Source organism: Ctenopharyngodon idella, chromosome 17 (assembly GCF_019924925.1).
Source record: "Ctenopharyngodon idella isolate HZGC_01 chromosome 17, HZGC01, whole genome shotgun sequence".
Classification (NCBI taxonomy): Eukaryota; Metazoa; Chordata; class Actinopteri; order Cypriniformes; family Xenocyprididae; genus Ctenopharyngodon; species Ctenopharyngodon idella.
This window is the reverse complement of record NC_067236.1, coordinates 27988346-28006670: the sequence shown is the minus strand read 5'-3', so window position 1 is coordinate 28006670 and position 18325 is coordinate 27988346. Positions and strand designations below refer to the sequence as shown.

Below are 18325 nucleotides of genomic sequence, written 5' to 3'. Positions count from 1 at the left end.
AAAAATGGTATATTTAAATTGTGAATTGTTTCTTAACATTACATTAATATGAATTTGTGAGGGTAATGTGATTAACTGTCTTGAAATTGAAACTGTCTAGGACAAAACATTTTGTTTCTTTTGATTTTGGGGTGAAATATGACATTTGTGAGATCCACCCTTTAATGTTTCTTGTTCGTTGCTTTTTAACAAACCCTCGCATAAAAAAAAAAAAAAACACATAGATAACAAGAACATGCCAACATATTTTAAATAAGATTTATTACTTTAAGCTGAAAATGATGAACATCAATAGTAAAGTATTTGAAAGACTCTGAGTCTTTCGTTTAAAGAAGGCCACATGAATAACACTAGTTCTCAATATCAAGTGCTCATTTTCTTAATGACTTCACCGACATGAAGTGATTGTGACATTGAACATCTCATAGCATCTTCAGAAGCTTCACAACTCCGAATTTCATCCGAACTCATGAATGAAAAACATCACTGAGACATTTTCATAATAAACAAAAAAAGTCAATACACAGGCAATACAACAGTGTCAGTAAATCCACAGCGTCTGTCGTTTTTTGAGGTTAATATAATTTTCTACAATGTTACGTAGTATATAGTTGAAATTCTAACTCGTTCAAAACACATTATACATACCCAAGGACAGGTAAACATGCGTCAGAGTAAATGTACAAAATATGTTCTACAAATGTAGAATCTTAAAATATCTTTTAGTTGGTTTCCATCTTTTTATCATATTTTAAATTACAAAGATCACATTTATCAGTACAGGTATGTTCTGTATTCTCCATGAATCCCACAATGTGCAAAATCAGATACTATGTTGACCTCGACTGCACCTTTCAACCTTTGGTCTTTTTTTTTCCCCCAACAAATAAAAAACAACCTTCCTTCAGAGTGTAAACAACATCTATGGCCATACAGACAGGATATTCAAAAGGCTGGACCTGGTTATCACTTCAACACGTAATATCCAACACAACAGACTCAACAGTTGATTCGAAAAACAGAAAATAATAGTGCTGCACAGAGCTTGTAAATACTATCAATAATAAACACTTATAGAGATAGTTCACCCCAAAAATGAAAATTCTGTCATCATTTAATGTTGTTTTAAACCAAGCATGCCACACGAGTCCGGAAAAGTGAAGCCAAGCGTCTCGATCGCCCCCAGGTGGCTGGATGCAGTATAGGTCATAAACCCCGCCCTCTACATGTAATGTAATGGGACGTGAGACGAACTAAACAGTCAAATTACACATCAAATATGTTTTTTTTTCTTCTCAATTGTCATTTTAGGCAGTTTTTTAATAACACTAATGTTAGTTAAAGTGTTTGTTCTTTAAATAAGTTGTTTTTAGTTATTTGATGCTATAATAACGTGGGTTTTGACGTCATGATTGACAGCTGAGATTGACAGATTCTCTGAGCAAAGTAGTCACTGAAGCAAGGACTTTTTTCCTGGATCTTCAGGAGGAGATTGGAGCTTTAACTTTAATTTCTACATTTCCAGAACTGTTATTTTCACACCGTCATGAGTTGTTCTGCAGTATTAACCAATTCTGCGGGAGTTCGGACGGGACCTTGATATCGAGGCTCCACTTTGCGTTCAGTACTGCACAGACTCGGGCTCCACGTTCACTATGCGCAGACTCGAGACTCAAGATGTCAGTGCCATATTGGAGCTGACATTCACTTACTACAATGGAAGAGAGTAGTGAAGGTGCGTCGTCCATCTTTTTTTACAGTCTATATTTTAAACCCATTTGACTTTCTTCTGCAGAATTGCAGATATTTTTACAAATGTTTGCTTTTGTCCTTACAAGCCGATGGGATCCAATGTTGTTTGAAATATCTGTAACCCTATCAAGCCTATAATTTAACATATTTGATACACAAATTTCTAAGGCCTCTATCTCTAATACATGTGGTACACAATCTACTCTGGTTAATAGTTTGTACTTTTTAGCAAGTAAAAGGCATTTTAGTATAATTCTAAAACTGTTCACCTTCAGGTCATGATTCACTTCTTTTCGCTGTGCTTTTTATATTTTTAGTAATATTTCAGAAAGAACACACTGAACTGAAGCAACATTTTGGTTTACTTGATTATTCATAATTTGTTAGAAAAATCATGTTAATTTGTAAATATCAAATATGATACATCAGGCTTTTGAGGAAGGACCCAGAAATTAAAATTCTGTCATTAATTACTCACCCTCATGTCATTCCAAACCCGTAAGACTTTCGTTCATCTTCATAACACAAATGATGATATTTTTAATGAAGTCTGAGAGATTTCTGTCCCTCCTTTGACAGTCTAACAACTACCACTTTGAAGCTTTAAAAAATACATGAAGAGATCATATAACTAATCCATATATATCGAGCGCTTTAGTCAGAATTTTCTGAAGAGACGTAATCGCTTTATATGATGAACAGATTTAATTTAGGCTTTTATTCACATATAAATATTCATCAGCGAACATAAACAGAAGCTCAACCGTACATGCTTGATGCGAGAACAAACCTCATTGGTTTTTGCAGAAGCTCAAACGCGAGAATGAACCTCATTGGTTCTCACACATCAAGCAAGCGTGCTTGAGCTTCCGTTTACCATAACAATTGTGTGCGCTGCTGAATCTTTATATGTGAATAAAAGCCTAAATTCAATCTGTTCATCACATAAAGCGATTGAGTCTCTTCAGAAAAATTGGACTAAACCACTCAATTCATGGATTAATTTTACATTCTCTTTATGAACTTTTTGAAGCGTCAAAATGGCAGTTGCGTGGACTGTTCATAGAGGAGATAAAGGTGAACGAAAGTCTTACAGGTTTGAAACGACATGAGGGTGTATTAATTGATGACAGATGTTTCATTATTGGGTGTACTAACCCATCTTATCTTACTTTTTGGCCGTATAAAAATCTGAAACCACACCAAATTGCAAACTTTTGCTCATTTTAGGTGGGGTTTTTCTTCCTCCTCGAGTGTGAGTTCCATATATCACACTATTGTATACGAGCCATTAAAGCCTAATATATCAAATATGATCCTCAACATGTGCAAACTATTTTTTAGATTTTGTCTAACAAACTGTTCCATTTCAAAAAAAGATGATTTCATACATCAGGCTTTACCGGGTTAAGAGAAAATGAGGGTGAGTAAAAGAGTATAGAAGTTTTATTTTTGGGTGAACTATCCCTTTAAAAACAGAAGATACTTTGGGTCTGGGCACAAATATTGACTGAAGCACAGGACACATTATATTAAATATTACATTATAAGACAGCGTAGCCATAATACACTTACAGCACATAGTAAAACAACAATTAAACCTGTCTGGGATTATTCACTGATAAAAAGTGGCGCTATTGTAATACTATGGGTTTTATTTTTTATTTTTTGGACATGTACCATTATAATACCATATTAATCTTTAAAGTACCTTATAAATATCAAGAAATATGAATATTGGTAATCATTTAGTACCATGGTGATTTTCATTACCATTACTGTACCTCAACAGTACTTTTTATAACAGTAAAATTGAGTATTCAGAATGACACGTACCTCCCTGTTCAAAAGTGTGAAAATAAAACTGCTTTGTTGCGTTTCTCGGGCAACTCAATTGCGTTTAATAGAGCGGAAAGAGATGTAAACAAATTTTGGTGGGTTTGGTGCTTGTTAGTTTAGAGAGGTTAAATTGTGCTAATCTAGGACGTCCTTCATAACACAATGCTTCCATATAACAGCAACAGCCACAGTCCCATCAACAGAGGCTCCCACAGCTCTACTTACTAAACACGCACAAAACCTCAATCAATGAAATACACACACACACACGCAATACAGAAGAGATGGTGTTACCGAGGTAACCACCCCAGAGGCGGGTGGGACGCTACGTTACACAGCAGCAGGGCCTCGTCCGGAGGCAGAATCAGAGAGGACTCCTTCGATCCAGGGAGGCGTTTGAGAAGAGGGCTGGTCAGAGTGTTTTGGCAGTGGAGAGCGAAACACGGACCCTCTCAGCTCCGGATCAGGGTCAGGAACTCGTCTCGTGTCTTGGGGTCCTCGCGGAAAACGCCCAGCATGGTGCTGGTCACAGTCTTGCTGTTCATCTTCTGGACGCCTCGCATAACCATACACATGTGACTGGGGAACAGAAAGAAGAGTAAAAAGAAGTCATACTTTGCATTACATTGTAAAATAAAATAAAGTTTAACTTGAATTTTTACATACGTGGCTTCAACAACCACTCCGACACCAGCAGGCTGTAGAGCTTCAGTGATGGCGACCGCAATCTGTTTAGTTAGACGCTCTTGAACTGAAATAAAATACATGGATAGATCACAACTATTGAGAACATGTCAATGTGAAGTTTTAAAGATAAAGTGAAACAAACAAGGATTTTGAAGGTACAATATGAATATTATAACATGATAGAACTGTTTGTTTGGAAAAAAAGCATTACCTTGCAATCTCCTGCTGTATATCTCAACAATCCTGGAGAAAAACAAAAAGCATAAACAGTAAATAATTAAATTTATACACAATATACCTTCATTGTATGTAATAGTGGTTTAATAAAACTTTATTGCTCAGGTATTTTAGTTGTTGTGATAATGATATAAACATTAAATGTAAACTAAAAATTATTTCAATTTAGACACTTTATAATTAAAAATACAAGTTTTTAATTTAAAGTATTTGTATTAATATAAACATACATACTTGTAATATATACAGGGATGCACCGATACCAGTATCGGTATGGGGCGATACCAAGCTCATGTACTTGTACTTGTACTCGTAAAAATACCCCGATACCAAAGACCGATACCTCACGTGACGTAACTGACAAAATTTTCCGTGCACAGAGACACCGGCGGCAGCAGCAGAAACAATGTCAGCCTCAGAGGTGTGGAAATACTTCAAGATTAATGATGACACACACATTGCGAACTGCATGCTTTCAATCACAATTCGTTATCGATTAACTTGAAGTTAGTGAAGGCGGGATAGGCGGAATCGCGCTGAATGACACAGACCAGAAGCGCTCTCTGTCGCGCGCTCTCTCTCTCTTTCTTGCGCGCGATCCCAGTTCGCACGCGATCAGTTATACTCGCGCCTGAATGGTCAAATGCACACATAGTTGTCAAAATGTCCATCGTGTGGAGTATCTCACATAAATACAGTCGGTTATGGCTAAGTGGACGTAAACATTTGGATGGAAACAGGATATGTGTCAGTATCCATGGATTCGGTCTTAAAGGGACCGTAGCCTAATTAAATATTTGTCATTAATGTTAATAAAACAACAAAAGATAAAAAAAAAAAAAAAAAAAAATGTATACATGGTATATAAATCTACTGTCTCTGAAAAACAAGTTTATTTAATTTGTATCTCTATAGTATTTGTTGTATTGTTTGTAATTTGTTTGAAAATTTCTTTTTGTATAACAACAATTATATATATCGGTAATTATGCCCTTTGAAGGTGAAATTTTTGTTCTTTAAGTTTGTGACAAGCACATAAAAATGTATTTTTTTTTTTCATTAGAGTAATAATAAAGAAGCTGTCCTACATTAATTAGAATCACTGTGCTTGGAAAACTGCAACATCACCAAAAAAAAAAAAAAAAAAAAATAGAGAAATTAATAAATGTATAGGCATCGGTATCGGCGAGTACCAGAAAAAAATAAAAAATAAAAATATCGGTACTCGTACTCGGTCCTTAAAAAATTGTATCGATGCATCCCTAATAATAATAATTGTAATACATTACCGTTCAAAAGTTTAATACTTTTATTCAGCAAGGAAGCATTAAACTGATTAAAAGTCACGTACATTATTAAATGTCTTTATTGTTTCAAATAAATGCTGTCCTATTAAACCCTCTATTCAAAAGAATATTCAAAAATCACATTTTCTACAACAATATTAAGCAGCACAACTGTTTTCAACATTGATAATAATAAGAAATGTTTCTTGAGCAGCAAATCAGAATGATTTCTGAAGGATCATGTGACACTGAAGACTGGAGTAATGATGCTGAAAATGTAATGATGCTGAATAAATTTTAAAACAGAAAATGGTTATTTTAAATAATTTGTAAATAGTTTTGTTAATATTTTACTGTTTTTGTAATTAAATAAATGCAGCTTTAGTGAGCATATAAGACACTTCTTTCAAAAACTATAATAAAAAAAAATCTTACTGATGCCAAACTTTTGAACGGTACTGTATGTAATATAAAAATAACTGCATTTAAATTTAATCATATTTATTAGCACAGTCGGTCCCTGTGCCACATGGACCTTACCATGACAGCAATAATTATGAAACAATAACGAATTTTAGAAATCAGAAATGCAACTGTGTGTGTGTGTGTGTGTGTGTGTGTGTGCGTATGTGATTAAGTGTGTGTGTGGTACTGCTAAGAGCTATATGACTGCTGTTGTCATGTCTTCATTAGTGGAGTGCAGTATTACAGTTGGTACATAGTGAGATGGATAAGCCACAGAGATTGGGGTCAGATTGGATCAAGCTTCTCTTTGTCATTCACACATTATGTCTAATCCTCTTATAGACACTTACACTCTCACTGCTTCACACACACACACACACACACACACACACACACACACGTGCATCTTGATTTCACAGACAAACAACATTCCTGAGGGGAGGAAAGCCAATAATCTCCTTCACTCGAGCAAATGCTGCTGACTTCACAGAGAGAGAGAGAGAGAGAGAAAACACTGCTTTGTGGCAGGATAAATTTGTACACTCTTGAAGGAATCCATTAAGATTCAATACTGCACCAGAAAAACAAAAATTCATCTGCAATGGTCCCAAAAGTATTTGGACACTTAAGCCATAACTAATGTGTGAATGTCACTGCATAATATAACAAAATGTACAATTTATTTTAAAGAAGGATAGCAAGTTTCAAATAAAATATATATACAGGGGCTTAGGAAGATGTTTTGGGTTGTGGGTGCTGAAAGGAGGGAGGGGGAAGGGGGGGAATAGTCTATAGAAATAGCATATAAATAAATAATATATAAAACACGTCAACGCCACAAAGCAAAACAAACAATACCCGAGAACGCTTGTTAAATGGAGCATACAGTACATTTTTGATAGAACATGGTGATACTTGCAATCATAATGCACAAGGAAGGTATTTTTAATACGCTATTTCAAAAAAGGGCTATTGAGATATTTTTGCAGGCAATAAATGAGCCTGCATGGCGACAAATAAACAATAGGCTTAATGAATAAATAAACACTTGTGCCTACCTTACAGGCTCGCACTCCAAAGCGGAGTGCAGCAGAAACCTGCCAGTAGGTAGCGGCAAGTCACTGTCTTAAAGAGTCATTGAATCATTCATTCAAATCAGTTTAAAAAAATAAAATAAAATTCACCTACCCCCAACCCTAAACCTACCCTTACAATACTGCAAATACAGTTATTAAATAAAATAAATAAATATTAAATGACGCAATATTGATGTGCACGTTCAGTGGCCGTAGGTGTATCCCTTCTAGTCTTTAATCAAAATCCATGAGAAATGAAATAGACTATTCCCGTTTTGAGAAAGTAAACTATGTAAGATTTAAACAGTTTAATAAGAGAAAAGGTTTGTAGCCCACTTACATTTTACAGTTAAAATCCTTACTGAAGGTTTTACTGATTTGAAATAAACAAAAACAAAAAAACATAAACCTATGAAAACAGGAGGAGCTGCAGTACCCCTACTTCCCGTGCCCATACACACACAAACATTACTTTTCAAAAGGGGTCAGTAAGATTTTCAAAATGTTTTTTAAAATGTCTCTTATGCTCACCAAATCTCACCAAGGTCAAAAATGTTTTCTATTTTAATAAAAAGAAATAATTTCTTTTTAAAAAAATATACAAATTTTAGTTGAAAAAATATAATTAAAAAAATATATATATTTGTTCAAAAAAATAAAGGCAAAAATGATTTATTATTTATAATACTTTCTGGTTGTCAAATATTAGTAGAACATGTCCATTGTCAATGTAATAACCAACACTTGTGGTTACTTTGCTAGGACTGTATTTTGTTATCTAATGCAATAACGCAGATGGACTGGTGGAAGATGGAAGTGACTTAAGTGTCCAAATACTTTTTGTTCTAAACTAGATTTTTGTTATATGTAAGGGCACGAGCAGCTGAGTTTTAAATTATTTTCAAGCAATTAAGGGCTTTAGTGGATAGGCCAAAACAGAGAGTTACAATAGTTCAGACACAAGGTTATAAAAGCATGGACAACAGTTTCGGCATTTTTGAGATTTAGCGATGGTCGTATATGGACATGTTACGAAGATGAAACAGGATTTAACAAGGAGGTTAAAATGGGGTTCAATCATAGTGTAGAATCAAATAGTTCCCCAAGATTGCGTATAATCGGTAAAGGATGAACTATAACTCTGTCAATATGAATGGAGATGTCATGTTGGACCAGGGATTTAGGACCTACTAACAGGATTTCTGTTTTGTCAGTATTCAGCTTTAAGAAGTTTTGAGCCATCCATACTTTGAGTTCTTGTAGGCAGGAAGTGATGGAAAGAGGTGGAAAAACAGAATTGGACTGAGCAGTAAGATAGATTTGTGTATCATCAGCGTAACTATGGAAATTAGCATGTGGATTAGAAACAGAAGTGGACCAAGAACAGATCCTTGAGGTACACCACAGGAAACAGTAATACAGTGCAGATTTGTGTTTATTAATTCTAATAAATTGTTGCCTGTCTGAGATATGAACTTAGCCACTGAAAGACAGTACCAGTGATGCCATAGTTAGATGAGATAGGAGTACAGAATGGCAAACAGTATCAAAAGCTGCACTCAGGTCCAAGAGGACGAGGAGGCTGAGGTCACCAGAGTCAGAGGCAAGGAGAAGGTCATTCACTGCTCTTAAAGAGCAGTCTCTGTACTGTGGAGTGGATGAAAACCAGACTGCAATGGTTTGTGCAGATTGTGTTTATCCAAACGAGACTGTAGTCGTGTGGCAACCACCTTTTCTAAGACTTTAGACAAAAAGGAAAGGTTGGCGATTGGTCTAAAGTTAATCAGGACTGTGTTAAGACAAGTTCTTAAAGGATTAGTCCACTTTCAAATAAAACTTTCCTGATAATTTACTTACCCCCATGTCATCCAAGATGTTCATGTCTTTCTTTCTTCAGTCGAAAAGAAATTAAGGTTTTTGATGAAAACATTCCAGGATTATTCTCCTCATAGTGGACTTCAATGGCCTATTCTACTTACAGAACGAACGCGGTGCCAGTTCTGTTTTTTTCCGTAAGTAGAATAGGGAAGGCGTAAGACATGCAGCGTAAGCTTTTTGAAGAATACGGAAAGCGGAATGGTGGAAGCACTTGCAAGGTGATTATTTGTGTTTATAAAGCATATACAGTTGTATTTTTTTTTTAAGAAAATGACCGATTGTTTCGCTAGATAAGACTCTTATTCCTCGTCTGGTATCGTTTAAAGCCCTTTGAAGCTGCACTGAAACTAATTTTGACCTTCAACGTTTTGGAGACCATTGAAGTCCACTATAAGGAGAATAATCCTGGAATGTTTTCATCAAAAACCTTAATTTCTTTTCGACTGAAGAAAGAAAGACATGATCATCTTGGATGACATGGGGGTGAGTAAAATTTCAGGAAATTTTCATTCAGAAGTGAACTAATCCTTTAAGTTCCACGATGAGCAGCTAATTTTAGTCCAGCCGGTACATAACCAATAGTAAGGGATCTGTTTATCATGTAGGTGATCAGTAAAATGAATGAAGGCAGAAAGCTTGCAGGAAGAGGAGTTAGATTTAATAATCAGCTGTTCAACTACAGGTATATTAGTGAGTGAAGTTTGAGAGTGGGTGGACTAGCTGGGAAATAGAACATTTTGGAGGAGCAAATGAAGAGAAAGATTGGAAGATATTGTCTGGAAAAAATGTCTGGAAATTTTCACAGAGGTCTGTAGAACCATTAATAGAAGAAGTTGGTGATTTGACTAGCTTGTTGATCTCAGAGAATAGGGTCCTGGGTTTACACTTTGCTTTGTTAATGACAGCAGAAAGCTAAGTAGAACATGCAGTGTTGAGTGCTTTTTTATACTGCAGCATGAAATCTGAGTAGGCAGTAGCTTGAACAAGGAGATGAGTCTTTTTATAAAGTCGTTCTTTCAAGATGCCTACCCTTTTCATTCGATTTCATTAATCTGAGCTCCGGGGTGAATAAGCTGAGGGGACAGCTCTGGTCTTTAATGGGGCCAGAACCTCCAAGACATTGGATGTAGCTTCATTATATAGTGAGAGGATCTCACCAGGACAAGAGAGATCGACAGAAAGTGGCAGAGGAGACAGAGTAGGTGAAATTATCATGGTTAATTGGTTTTCAGGTTTTGGTAGGATATTGTAGATTGGAATTACATTTTATAATCTTTAATTTTGGAAAATAATTTGATGGCTAACTTAAGACTAGCAGTTTATGCAACCGGCCACCGGGTGTATTTTACCTACCGTGCTAATTTACTCAGACCAAGAACCCTCTTGTTTGGAAGGTAACCTATATGCACCTGTGAAAAACACAACACATTAACTGACAACAGAGATGCAAAACATAGGAGTTATATACACAATTCTTTTTACATGATTACCTGTTGCAAAACTGTATATTGGCTCTAGCAAGCTACAAGTCACAGCATCAGATGAAAAGTAAAAAATGGGAGTGGAAAGAGCCGTATCTGTGCATGTGCTCGGAAGTGACTGCACATCTGATAGCCCCCCCCCCAACCTAACCTCCTCTCCGCCATCTAACTCAAATGTCACCAACAATTTGATGAAACGGCCCAGAGAAAGGGCAGCATCAACAGACATGCAAGAATTTTCTTTTTTTCCTTATCTGCTCTCTGTTCTGATGCGATAATCCTGTGTGTCACTGAAACCTCTTGGCCTTTTTTCAGGGCTGGCAAACTCCTCTCGACATCCTCTAAACGCATCAATCGAACTTTACCAACATCTACAGAGCACCTGGGAAATAAGTAAAGCGCTGTACGGTAGATATGTTTCTAGTGTAAGAGAGCGTTCTGTGTTCGTGATGGACACTAAGAGTGTTGTGTGGACAATCATGGAGATGGAGGACGCTGAAGCGCAAGCAAGAGGGCCAAAAATGAAAGAGAACGGGCGGACGCCTCTTTGAAAGAAATTGGTGAGTCATTATCTTGTTGCAGATGCGGCGAGAGGCGAGGTAAATAGATGAGAAGGGATAAGGGGCCGCGCCGCGCCGCTGACGACAGGGAGCTATCAGCGGGGGACGCAGCGGAAACGACGGCCCTCCAACAGCATCTGACAAACAAAATTGCAAGTGGTGGAAAAAAAAAAAACGTTCAGTACGCTTGATCAATGGCTCAGTCTATCATCAGTAGCCATTTGTGCCGTGACAGGATCGACGGTGTCTCTTTTGTCTTAAATGGCAGACACCTGCAGGGCTATGAGCCGGAGGGAGGTACTAAATGTCAAACCTGGAGGATTAAGAGTGGGCATTGTTTTTGAGTGAAACTCAGATCTGATATTTCAGCTTGTCCTCGTTACCTTCAAGATTTAATTATAGCTAATTAACTTGGTTATTGACAGATTACAAGTCAATGTTTTTTTCAGGTGCATCAAAAAAAAAAAAAAAAAAAAAAAATAGGAAGCCATTTCTGCCAGGTGGGTGGATGAATCTCACAAAGAAATGTCCAGGTCATATTTCACTCCACAATCAAAAGAAGAAGAAAAAAAATACATACTTTGCTTAAAAAATTAAAGCCATTTCTTTTCATGATAATTAAGCACATTTGCCACCAAATTCTCATTGTAATATATTAATAAAAACATCCTGATTTTTAGTCAGCATAAATTAACTTTTAACACTACTTACTTGAGCAACAGTACTTTACCATTTTAATAATATATTACTATTGTTTCCACATTACAGTAATGAGAATGCTAATTTTGTTTTACTTACAATAGGCTTTATAAAAATATCACAATGCAAAAAAAATCTATAGCCCCAAATATATAGTCTTCATTTATAAAAATATAAATTCTATAATTTCTATATATTTTTTTCTTTTTATTACGGGGTGAAATATGATCTGGATATTAAATAAATATATTAAATGAAATGGATATTAAATGGATATGAATGGATATTAAATGAAAAATAAACAATAAAAGCAAAAAAGTAATAAATAAGAAAATAAAAATACAAATAATTTTAAAAAATTAGAACATTAAACATTTTACTTTAATAAATTGATCATAAAATAAATGTTTAATATAAAAAGATTAAATAAAGACCTTAAAAAACCTATCCTAAAAAAAAACCTTATAGGATAGAGGTGTGACAAATTAATTTTTAAAACTACATATATTCAATGCCGTTTTTTGTCTCAAATAAAAACTGCACTGCAAAGACGACATATACTAATGAGGGAAATTAGTAGTCTTACCCGGCCAAAAATGGGGACTAAATGGTGTTCACACATTGAAAACATGTCAATATCCTTCACGATCACCATCTCATCATGGTCTTCATCAAAGATTGCGTCATTCAGGACATCTGCAAGAAGGTACAAGAACAAATCAAGAAGGTCAGGTAGGTCACCGTCAGGTGAGCGATACGACATCATGAAATCATTATATTTCACCCCATGCGCTCTTCCTGTTGTGGCCCTGTGTCATTTCTCTTAGCTCATATCATTGTTCAAACATATCCCGTTTAATCTATTGAGAATGCACTGTCTTTTCTTGTGGGGCTTTTTAATTTCCTGGCTGCCTATCTCAGGGAAGGTTTCCGTGGAAACATGGCAAACTCGTGGCGAAGCTTCAGGGTCTTGTTGAGATGTGACTCCCATATTTGTTGTTGCCACTTTTGTGCAGTCACTGTGTGATTCAAAAAGGCAGAAAGCAATCTTCAGGCTGTTTTTATGTCGACAGGTATGACAGCTCTTAAATCTAATGAATATATTTACATTTTCTGAAAAAACTGAGCAGTGCTCGATGGTGCAAAACTCGTCACCATGTTGTGGGTGGTTGTTAGGGTGTTGCTATGGTATCGATCTCAAAAGAGTCTCTATGATATTCTGGTCGCTGGATGTGTCTTCAGTTCCTTTAAATTGAAGTTCCTTTGAATTTTTTACACAGATTTCCCAAAAAGTCAGATCACTTGATTTGAGTAGCTGCATGATTTGAGGTAACATTAATCTCTGTCGCCAAAAAAAAAAAAAAAAAAGATTTAAAAAATGACAATAATGAGCAATAGTAATAACAGTTATGCAACCACCACTGATAAACTGATAGTATCCCTCATAAAAGTGGCTGAACAAGTTATTTCCATGTTGTTTCATGGTTCCCAGTATTTTTGTTAATATTTAAACTGATTCTGGACACTGTTCTTCCTGGTGACTAACCAGCCTGCTTTACAGAAACCGAGCATAATATATGTGTAAACACTGTAGCTGATCGGAGCATCTCTGTTGAATTTAACCTGAGGGCAGCAGCTGTTGCGAGAGAACTATCATCAGGCTCGTCCTAAACAAACAGCCGCTTTTAAATGCATAGGCACAACACACGGAAAGGTCTCACGTATGACGGTGGCACCGAAAAAGAACAGGAAATCAAATCAGCATCTCCCCGAAGTCATCTTTCAGCCTCGCTGCCACCGTCACACACACACACACACACTCAATTAAACACAAACTAGCTTACACACTAAGCAAACATACACTTGAAATACAATAAGTAACCATAGAAACCCATTGAAATTGTGAAGATGTCAACGAGCAGAGCTCTGGTTATGGGTAATGTTACTGCTATTGAGGGCTTGGCTTGATCTCCATCCCTTAAATAAGAGACAGGCATCAATCCAGCCAGTGGGGGCAGGGGACAACACAGCGTAATGATGGGTAATACAAAAAAAGAAGCCATACTGAGCTGTGTAATCACTGTAAACTGAGCAATATCACTCGTCTCTATGACCTTTAATGGTTTTATAGGACATGAGACCACAACAAAACCATAAGCTGTAAGGAAACATAATGACATAATGCGTAACAATATTAGCATAATAATTCTTTAATTTCACAATCCTTCCTTCCTTTACCATTGTCTGTGACTCATGAGTAGCATTACGACAGATGTTTTATTAGCAACTGATATAAATTCAAGTAGTAAAATGGTAAAATTTACAAGTAGTAAAACTTGTGCAAAAGATGTGTAGCATTATTACATCTTATGTATTAAAATGTTTTAGTAAAAATATATGTAAGTAAACATTATTGTTTTTTAATATTTATTTATAAAATCGTTAGTTCCTGTCCTTGATTCTGATTGGTCAATAGCTGTTTTATTCACGATAAAACACGGCTATGACCGCTTCACCCAACGCTTCTGTGTATCACTACACAACACCCTTAGCAACCACTCTTAGCAACGTAAACTGTATGTTCTCAATCGATATTGTTCATTGAAGCTTACTTTATTATGTACAAGTGAGAAAAAGATTGAGTGAGCGAGTTTATTACCTGCATTCGGATTTAGCATTTTCCTTCAGGTCAGTCCTATGTTCATAATAAAAAAGTCTGTTTAAATGTCCGATGTATTATCTTGTCCTTTTAACAGTTAAGGGGTTTTCCCGTGACTGACAGCGCTAGTCAAAGCATTTGTCAGTTGCGTCTTGTTCCGTGTTCACAACAATTCAGTCTTTTCAATGTAAAAGTCTTCGCTACTGACTGACACACTCATAAAGGCAGTCTGCCTTTATCAAGGCAGTCTTTGCCACCATCTAATGGCGTAATAATGTAACTTCTGTTGCCGTTCACGGCCAGGGACTTTTTTTTCCGGTGGAAGGAAGGCTTTTAGTAAGAGTTTACTTCATGAAGTTGCATTGTTACATATTTTTGGCTTTAATATTTGTATTGTGTGGTTACCGTTTTATAAAAGCAATAAGGTACACCACAGCCTCTCGTACCTTATTTCTTACATATTTGTATATAAATTATTATATAATTTTTTTTTCCTTGTGTTATTTTAAAGGTTATTTTACACTAGATGTTTTGTATTTTATTGCTTACATGAAACATTCTGAATCTATTTGTCTACAAAGGTCGAAATGATTGAAAAACATTGAGAATGTGATGCATATTGCATATCAACAAAAGGCTTAAAGGGGACCTATTATGCAAAATTCACTTTTTTCATGGTTTTCATGGTTTGAACATAAATGTGTGTCTGCAGTGTGTACACAACCACCATATAATGGTAAAAATCCACCCATTCCTCTTTTTTTAATCCCCATAATTCATAAGCAGTGTCTCAGAATAAGTCATTTGCAGAATGTAGCTTTTGTGACACCACAAATGCTTACGCCACGCCCACGACTGCTGACGGACTCTGCCCTATTAGCATAGACTCCGCCCTCAGTGAGCTGTACACATTCCGCCATGTTTATCTCCTCGCCTGAGCATCTAACAGCAGCATTCAAATAAGAAATGTATTCTTATTAAAGCTACTAAAGTTATTCAATCAAGAGCAGTTAGTGATTTTCTGTTTTTCTTTTGTTGTTTGATTCATATTAACAGCATATAAAGCAGTAGGTACTGTATATTATGTTGTACACGTGCGATTTCTTTACTTGCTTTTTACATTCAAGAAATAACGGACTGTGTTTATCTGAACTTTGTGTTTTTTTGATGTGTGTATTTGACAGTACTGGAAAGCGGGGTGGGGAGCAGCAGCTCATTTGCATTTAAAGATACATGCACGAAAACACATTTATAACGCATAGATGAATATACTTTGACATTACCAACCATGTGAGAGCTAGGTGGATCTTCATCATTCAGGCACTAACGGCTTCCTTTTCTCAGGGCATTAACTCGTCATGAGTCACCCACCACCCATAAAAATGTCAAAATGCAAAACAGCCTCCCTCAAAGCTGTCCCAACACTTCAAATGTCTTTCTGTTGAAGACAAAAAAAAAAAAAACTCTGATACTTCAGAACAATTCAAGAAGCTGTAGGGGTGGTGCAAACTTCAGCCAATCCCAGCGAAGACAAAGATGAAGACCTTTCTCTAGAAATTTCTTATCAAACGCACACTTCACCGTGACATTGCATGTTCTACCATATGTGAACTGTGGACCATGTTCAAGCAATGCATATGTAAGTGTTGAGAGGTCATTGAGGGCAGTCTGCTTTAACGAGGAGTTTTTTGGGGTAGAAAAGCAACATTAATACATTCCATATGCATGGGCCCTAAAAATGCTACACAAACCAGGTCCAGATGTGCTGTTTTCTATGTGAGGATGTTGTTAGTGATGTGATGGTGGGCAGCACCCTGGCTCAACCACTTAGACAACAGCCTGAGTGGCCAGTGAACAATTACGCAAGATAAACCTTCACTTTGAGGTGGAGTACCTGTTGAGCCAGTTAATCATATTGATGACACGGGGAAGTATTAGAGGAAATACTTTTAACCGGAAATGCTTGACACTGCATTTGTAAAAGATGAATGGTCTGTGGGCTATAAAACTCTTTGCATCATAATTAGGTCAAAGCATCTAATTAAAGACCCACCTGATACAAAACATAACTATTTTAGGAGGTGGTGATTTCATATGAATTTGTACAATGTGATTTGTACAGAAAGATAAGATTTTAAGAAAACATAAGCATGAAAGTCCACCTCTAAACCTAACCGTCAGTTGGGTTGCGTTGAAAATACATATTTGATTGTGAAAATAATTGACACGATTTTATAGAATGTACTGGTCGATCTTTTCCATAAAATGAAAATGAAGATGTCAAGCCTCAAAAAGTACTCAAACTCACAAAAGTGGTCCATATGACTTGTGCATTATATTCCAAGTCTTCTAATGCTATATGATAGTTTTATGTAGTTTTCTATTTATGAATAACAGACCCAAATTTAAATTAAGTTTTAGTGAAAATCTTCTAGTTATATTTAAGTTATTCACTAATATTCTCAACCTCCGGTGTGATGTTAACCTTGACCAGATCCACACTGAGTTGAGCTCAGTCTAATTTGTGAATGAATCATTCAGACTGTTTTTTAACTAAATCAACTGATTCATTAACAAAAATCCGACTCAAACAAATCATTCATTCCTCAATCTTCTTTCAAGACTACAGTGGATTAAAATATTATCTGTGAACAATAAAATTAAGGTGATTTTTGTTCTTGACATCTTCAGTCACCATTCATTGTCATTAAAACTTAAATGAGACCGACCAGAACATTTTTCAAAACGTCTCTTTTTGTATTTCACAGAAGAAAGGCGTACAAGTTTGGATGAATAAATGATGACGGAACTACTTCTTTACACACACTAAAATCAACTTTTAAAGCCATTGTCTCGCGCTCTGTCTAGTTGTTTTTGAACCCCAAAACGCATCTGTAAACGATTAACAAAAAACTAAAGTAGCCTACTGTAAAACACAATGTTAACTTTTGTGTTAAGGTTTTATTTATAACTTGTTTATTTCGTCTCGAGACTAAAATGAAACACCCTGATACTTCAAGAATATCTCAACTTGGGGGGGAAAAAAAGGAATAATGCTTAAAATAAATTTAATCCCTTCAAACCACATATAATGCGTAAATAAACACGGCGTTTCAGCTGTCAGTCATTTACGCAACTCACCAATGATTTTTTCCTGATAACCCTTGGTGAAGAACTGCATGGCGGTTGCGGCTCTCCACGGAGTTTTGAGGAGCCCCTGCCGCTGCGGATCTTCCCCGAGACCCCTGAGAATAGTGGTATAAGCCGCGGCGATGCTCGGCAGGCTCATTTCGTTGTCTTCCAGACTGCGAGTGCGCTCTTCCCGCCAGCTCTCCATCACGCTGGAGGACGGCACGGTGCTCGGATCCCCGGCGGCACCACCGGCGCTCCATCCGGGCATCTTCACCCGGCCGTCAAAGTGTCCATTAATCGCGGAATCCGTTTCATTTTCACTTTGATTCATTTGTTTCTGTTTGGGGCGCTCCATGATTGCCTGAAAGTGACAGCTTGGGTTCCTCAAAGTGAAAAAAAGCTACTATCTGTTTTTAAAAACACTGTTTAAGTTGTAACGGACAAACTTGTGTGAAGTTCTACGATTGTTATACTCTTGTCAAACTCAGCGCTCTCGCAGTGGCATCCGGGGGTTTTATAAACATTAGCTAATCCGTACGCGCTCCTATTGGTCCCCTGAAGCGACTGCGTCACG

At 36.5% G+C, this 18325-nt stretch overlaps 1 protein-coding gene across 1 annotated transcript; it reads right to left on the bottom strand.

Annotated features, from left to right (window-relative positions):
- Nucleotides 1-397: 397 nt before the first annotated feature.
- gch1 (GTP cyclohydrolase 1) lies at nucleotides 398-18252 on the bottom strand. Its single transcript, XM_051868037.1, has 6 exons — nucleotides 17761-18252; nucleotides 12547-12656; nucleotides 10574-10629; nucleotides 4490-4521; nucleotides 4258-4342; nucleotides 398-4170 (listed from the first exon to the last, which is right to left on the bottom strand). Exons 1-6 carry the CDS (start codon nucleotides 18104-18106, stop codon nucleotides 4044-4046), a joined length of 756 nt encoding a protein of 251 aa, XP_051723997.1. The 5' UTR covers nucleotides 18107-18252; the 3' UTR covers nucleotides 398-4043.
- Nucleotides 18253-18325: the final 73 nt, after the last annotated feature.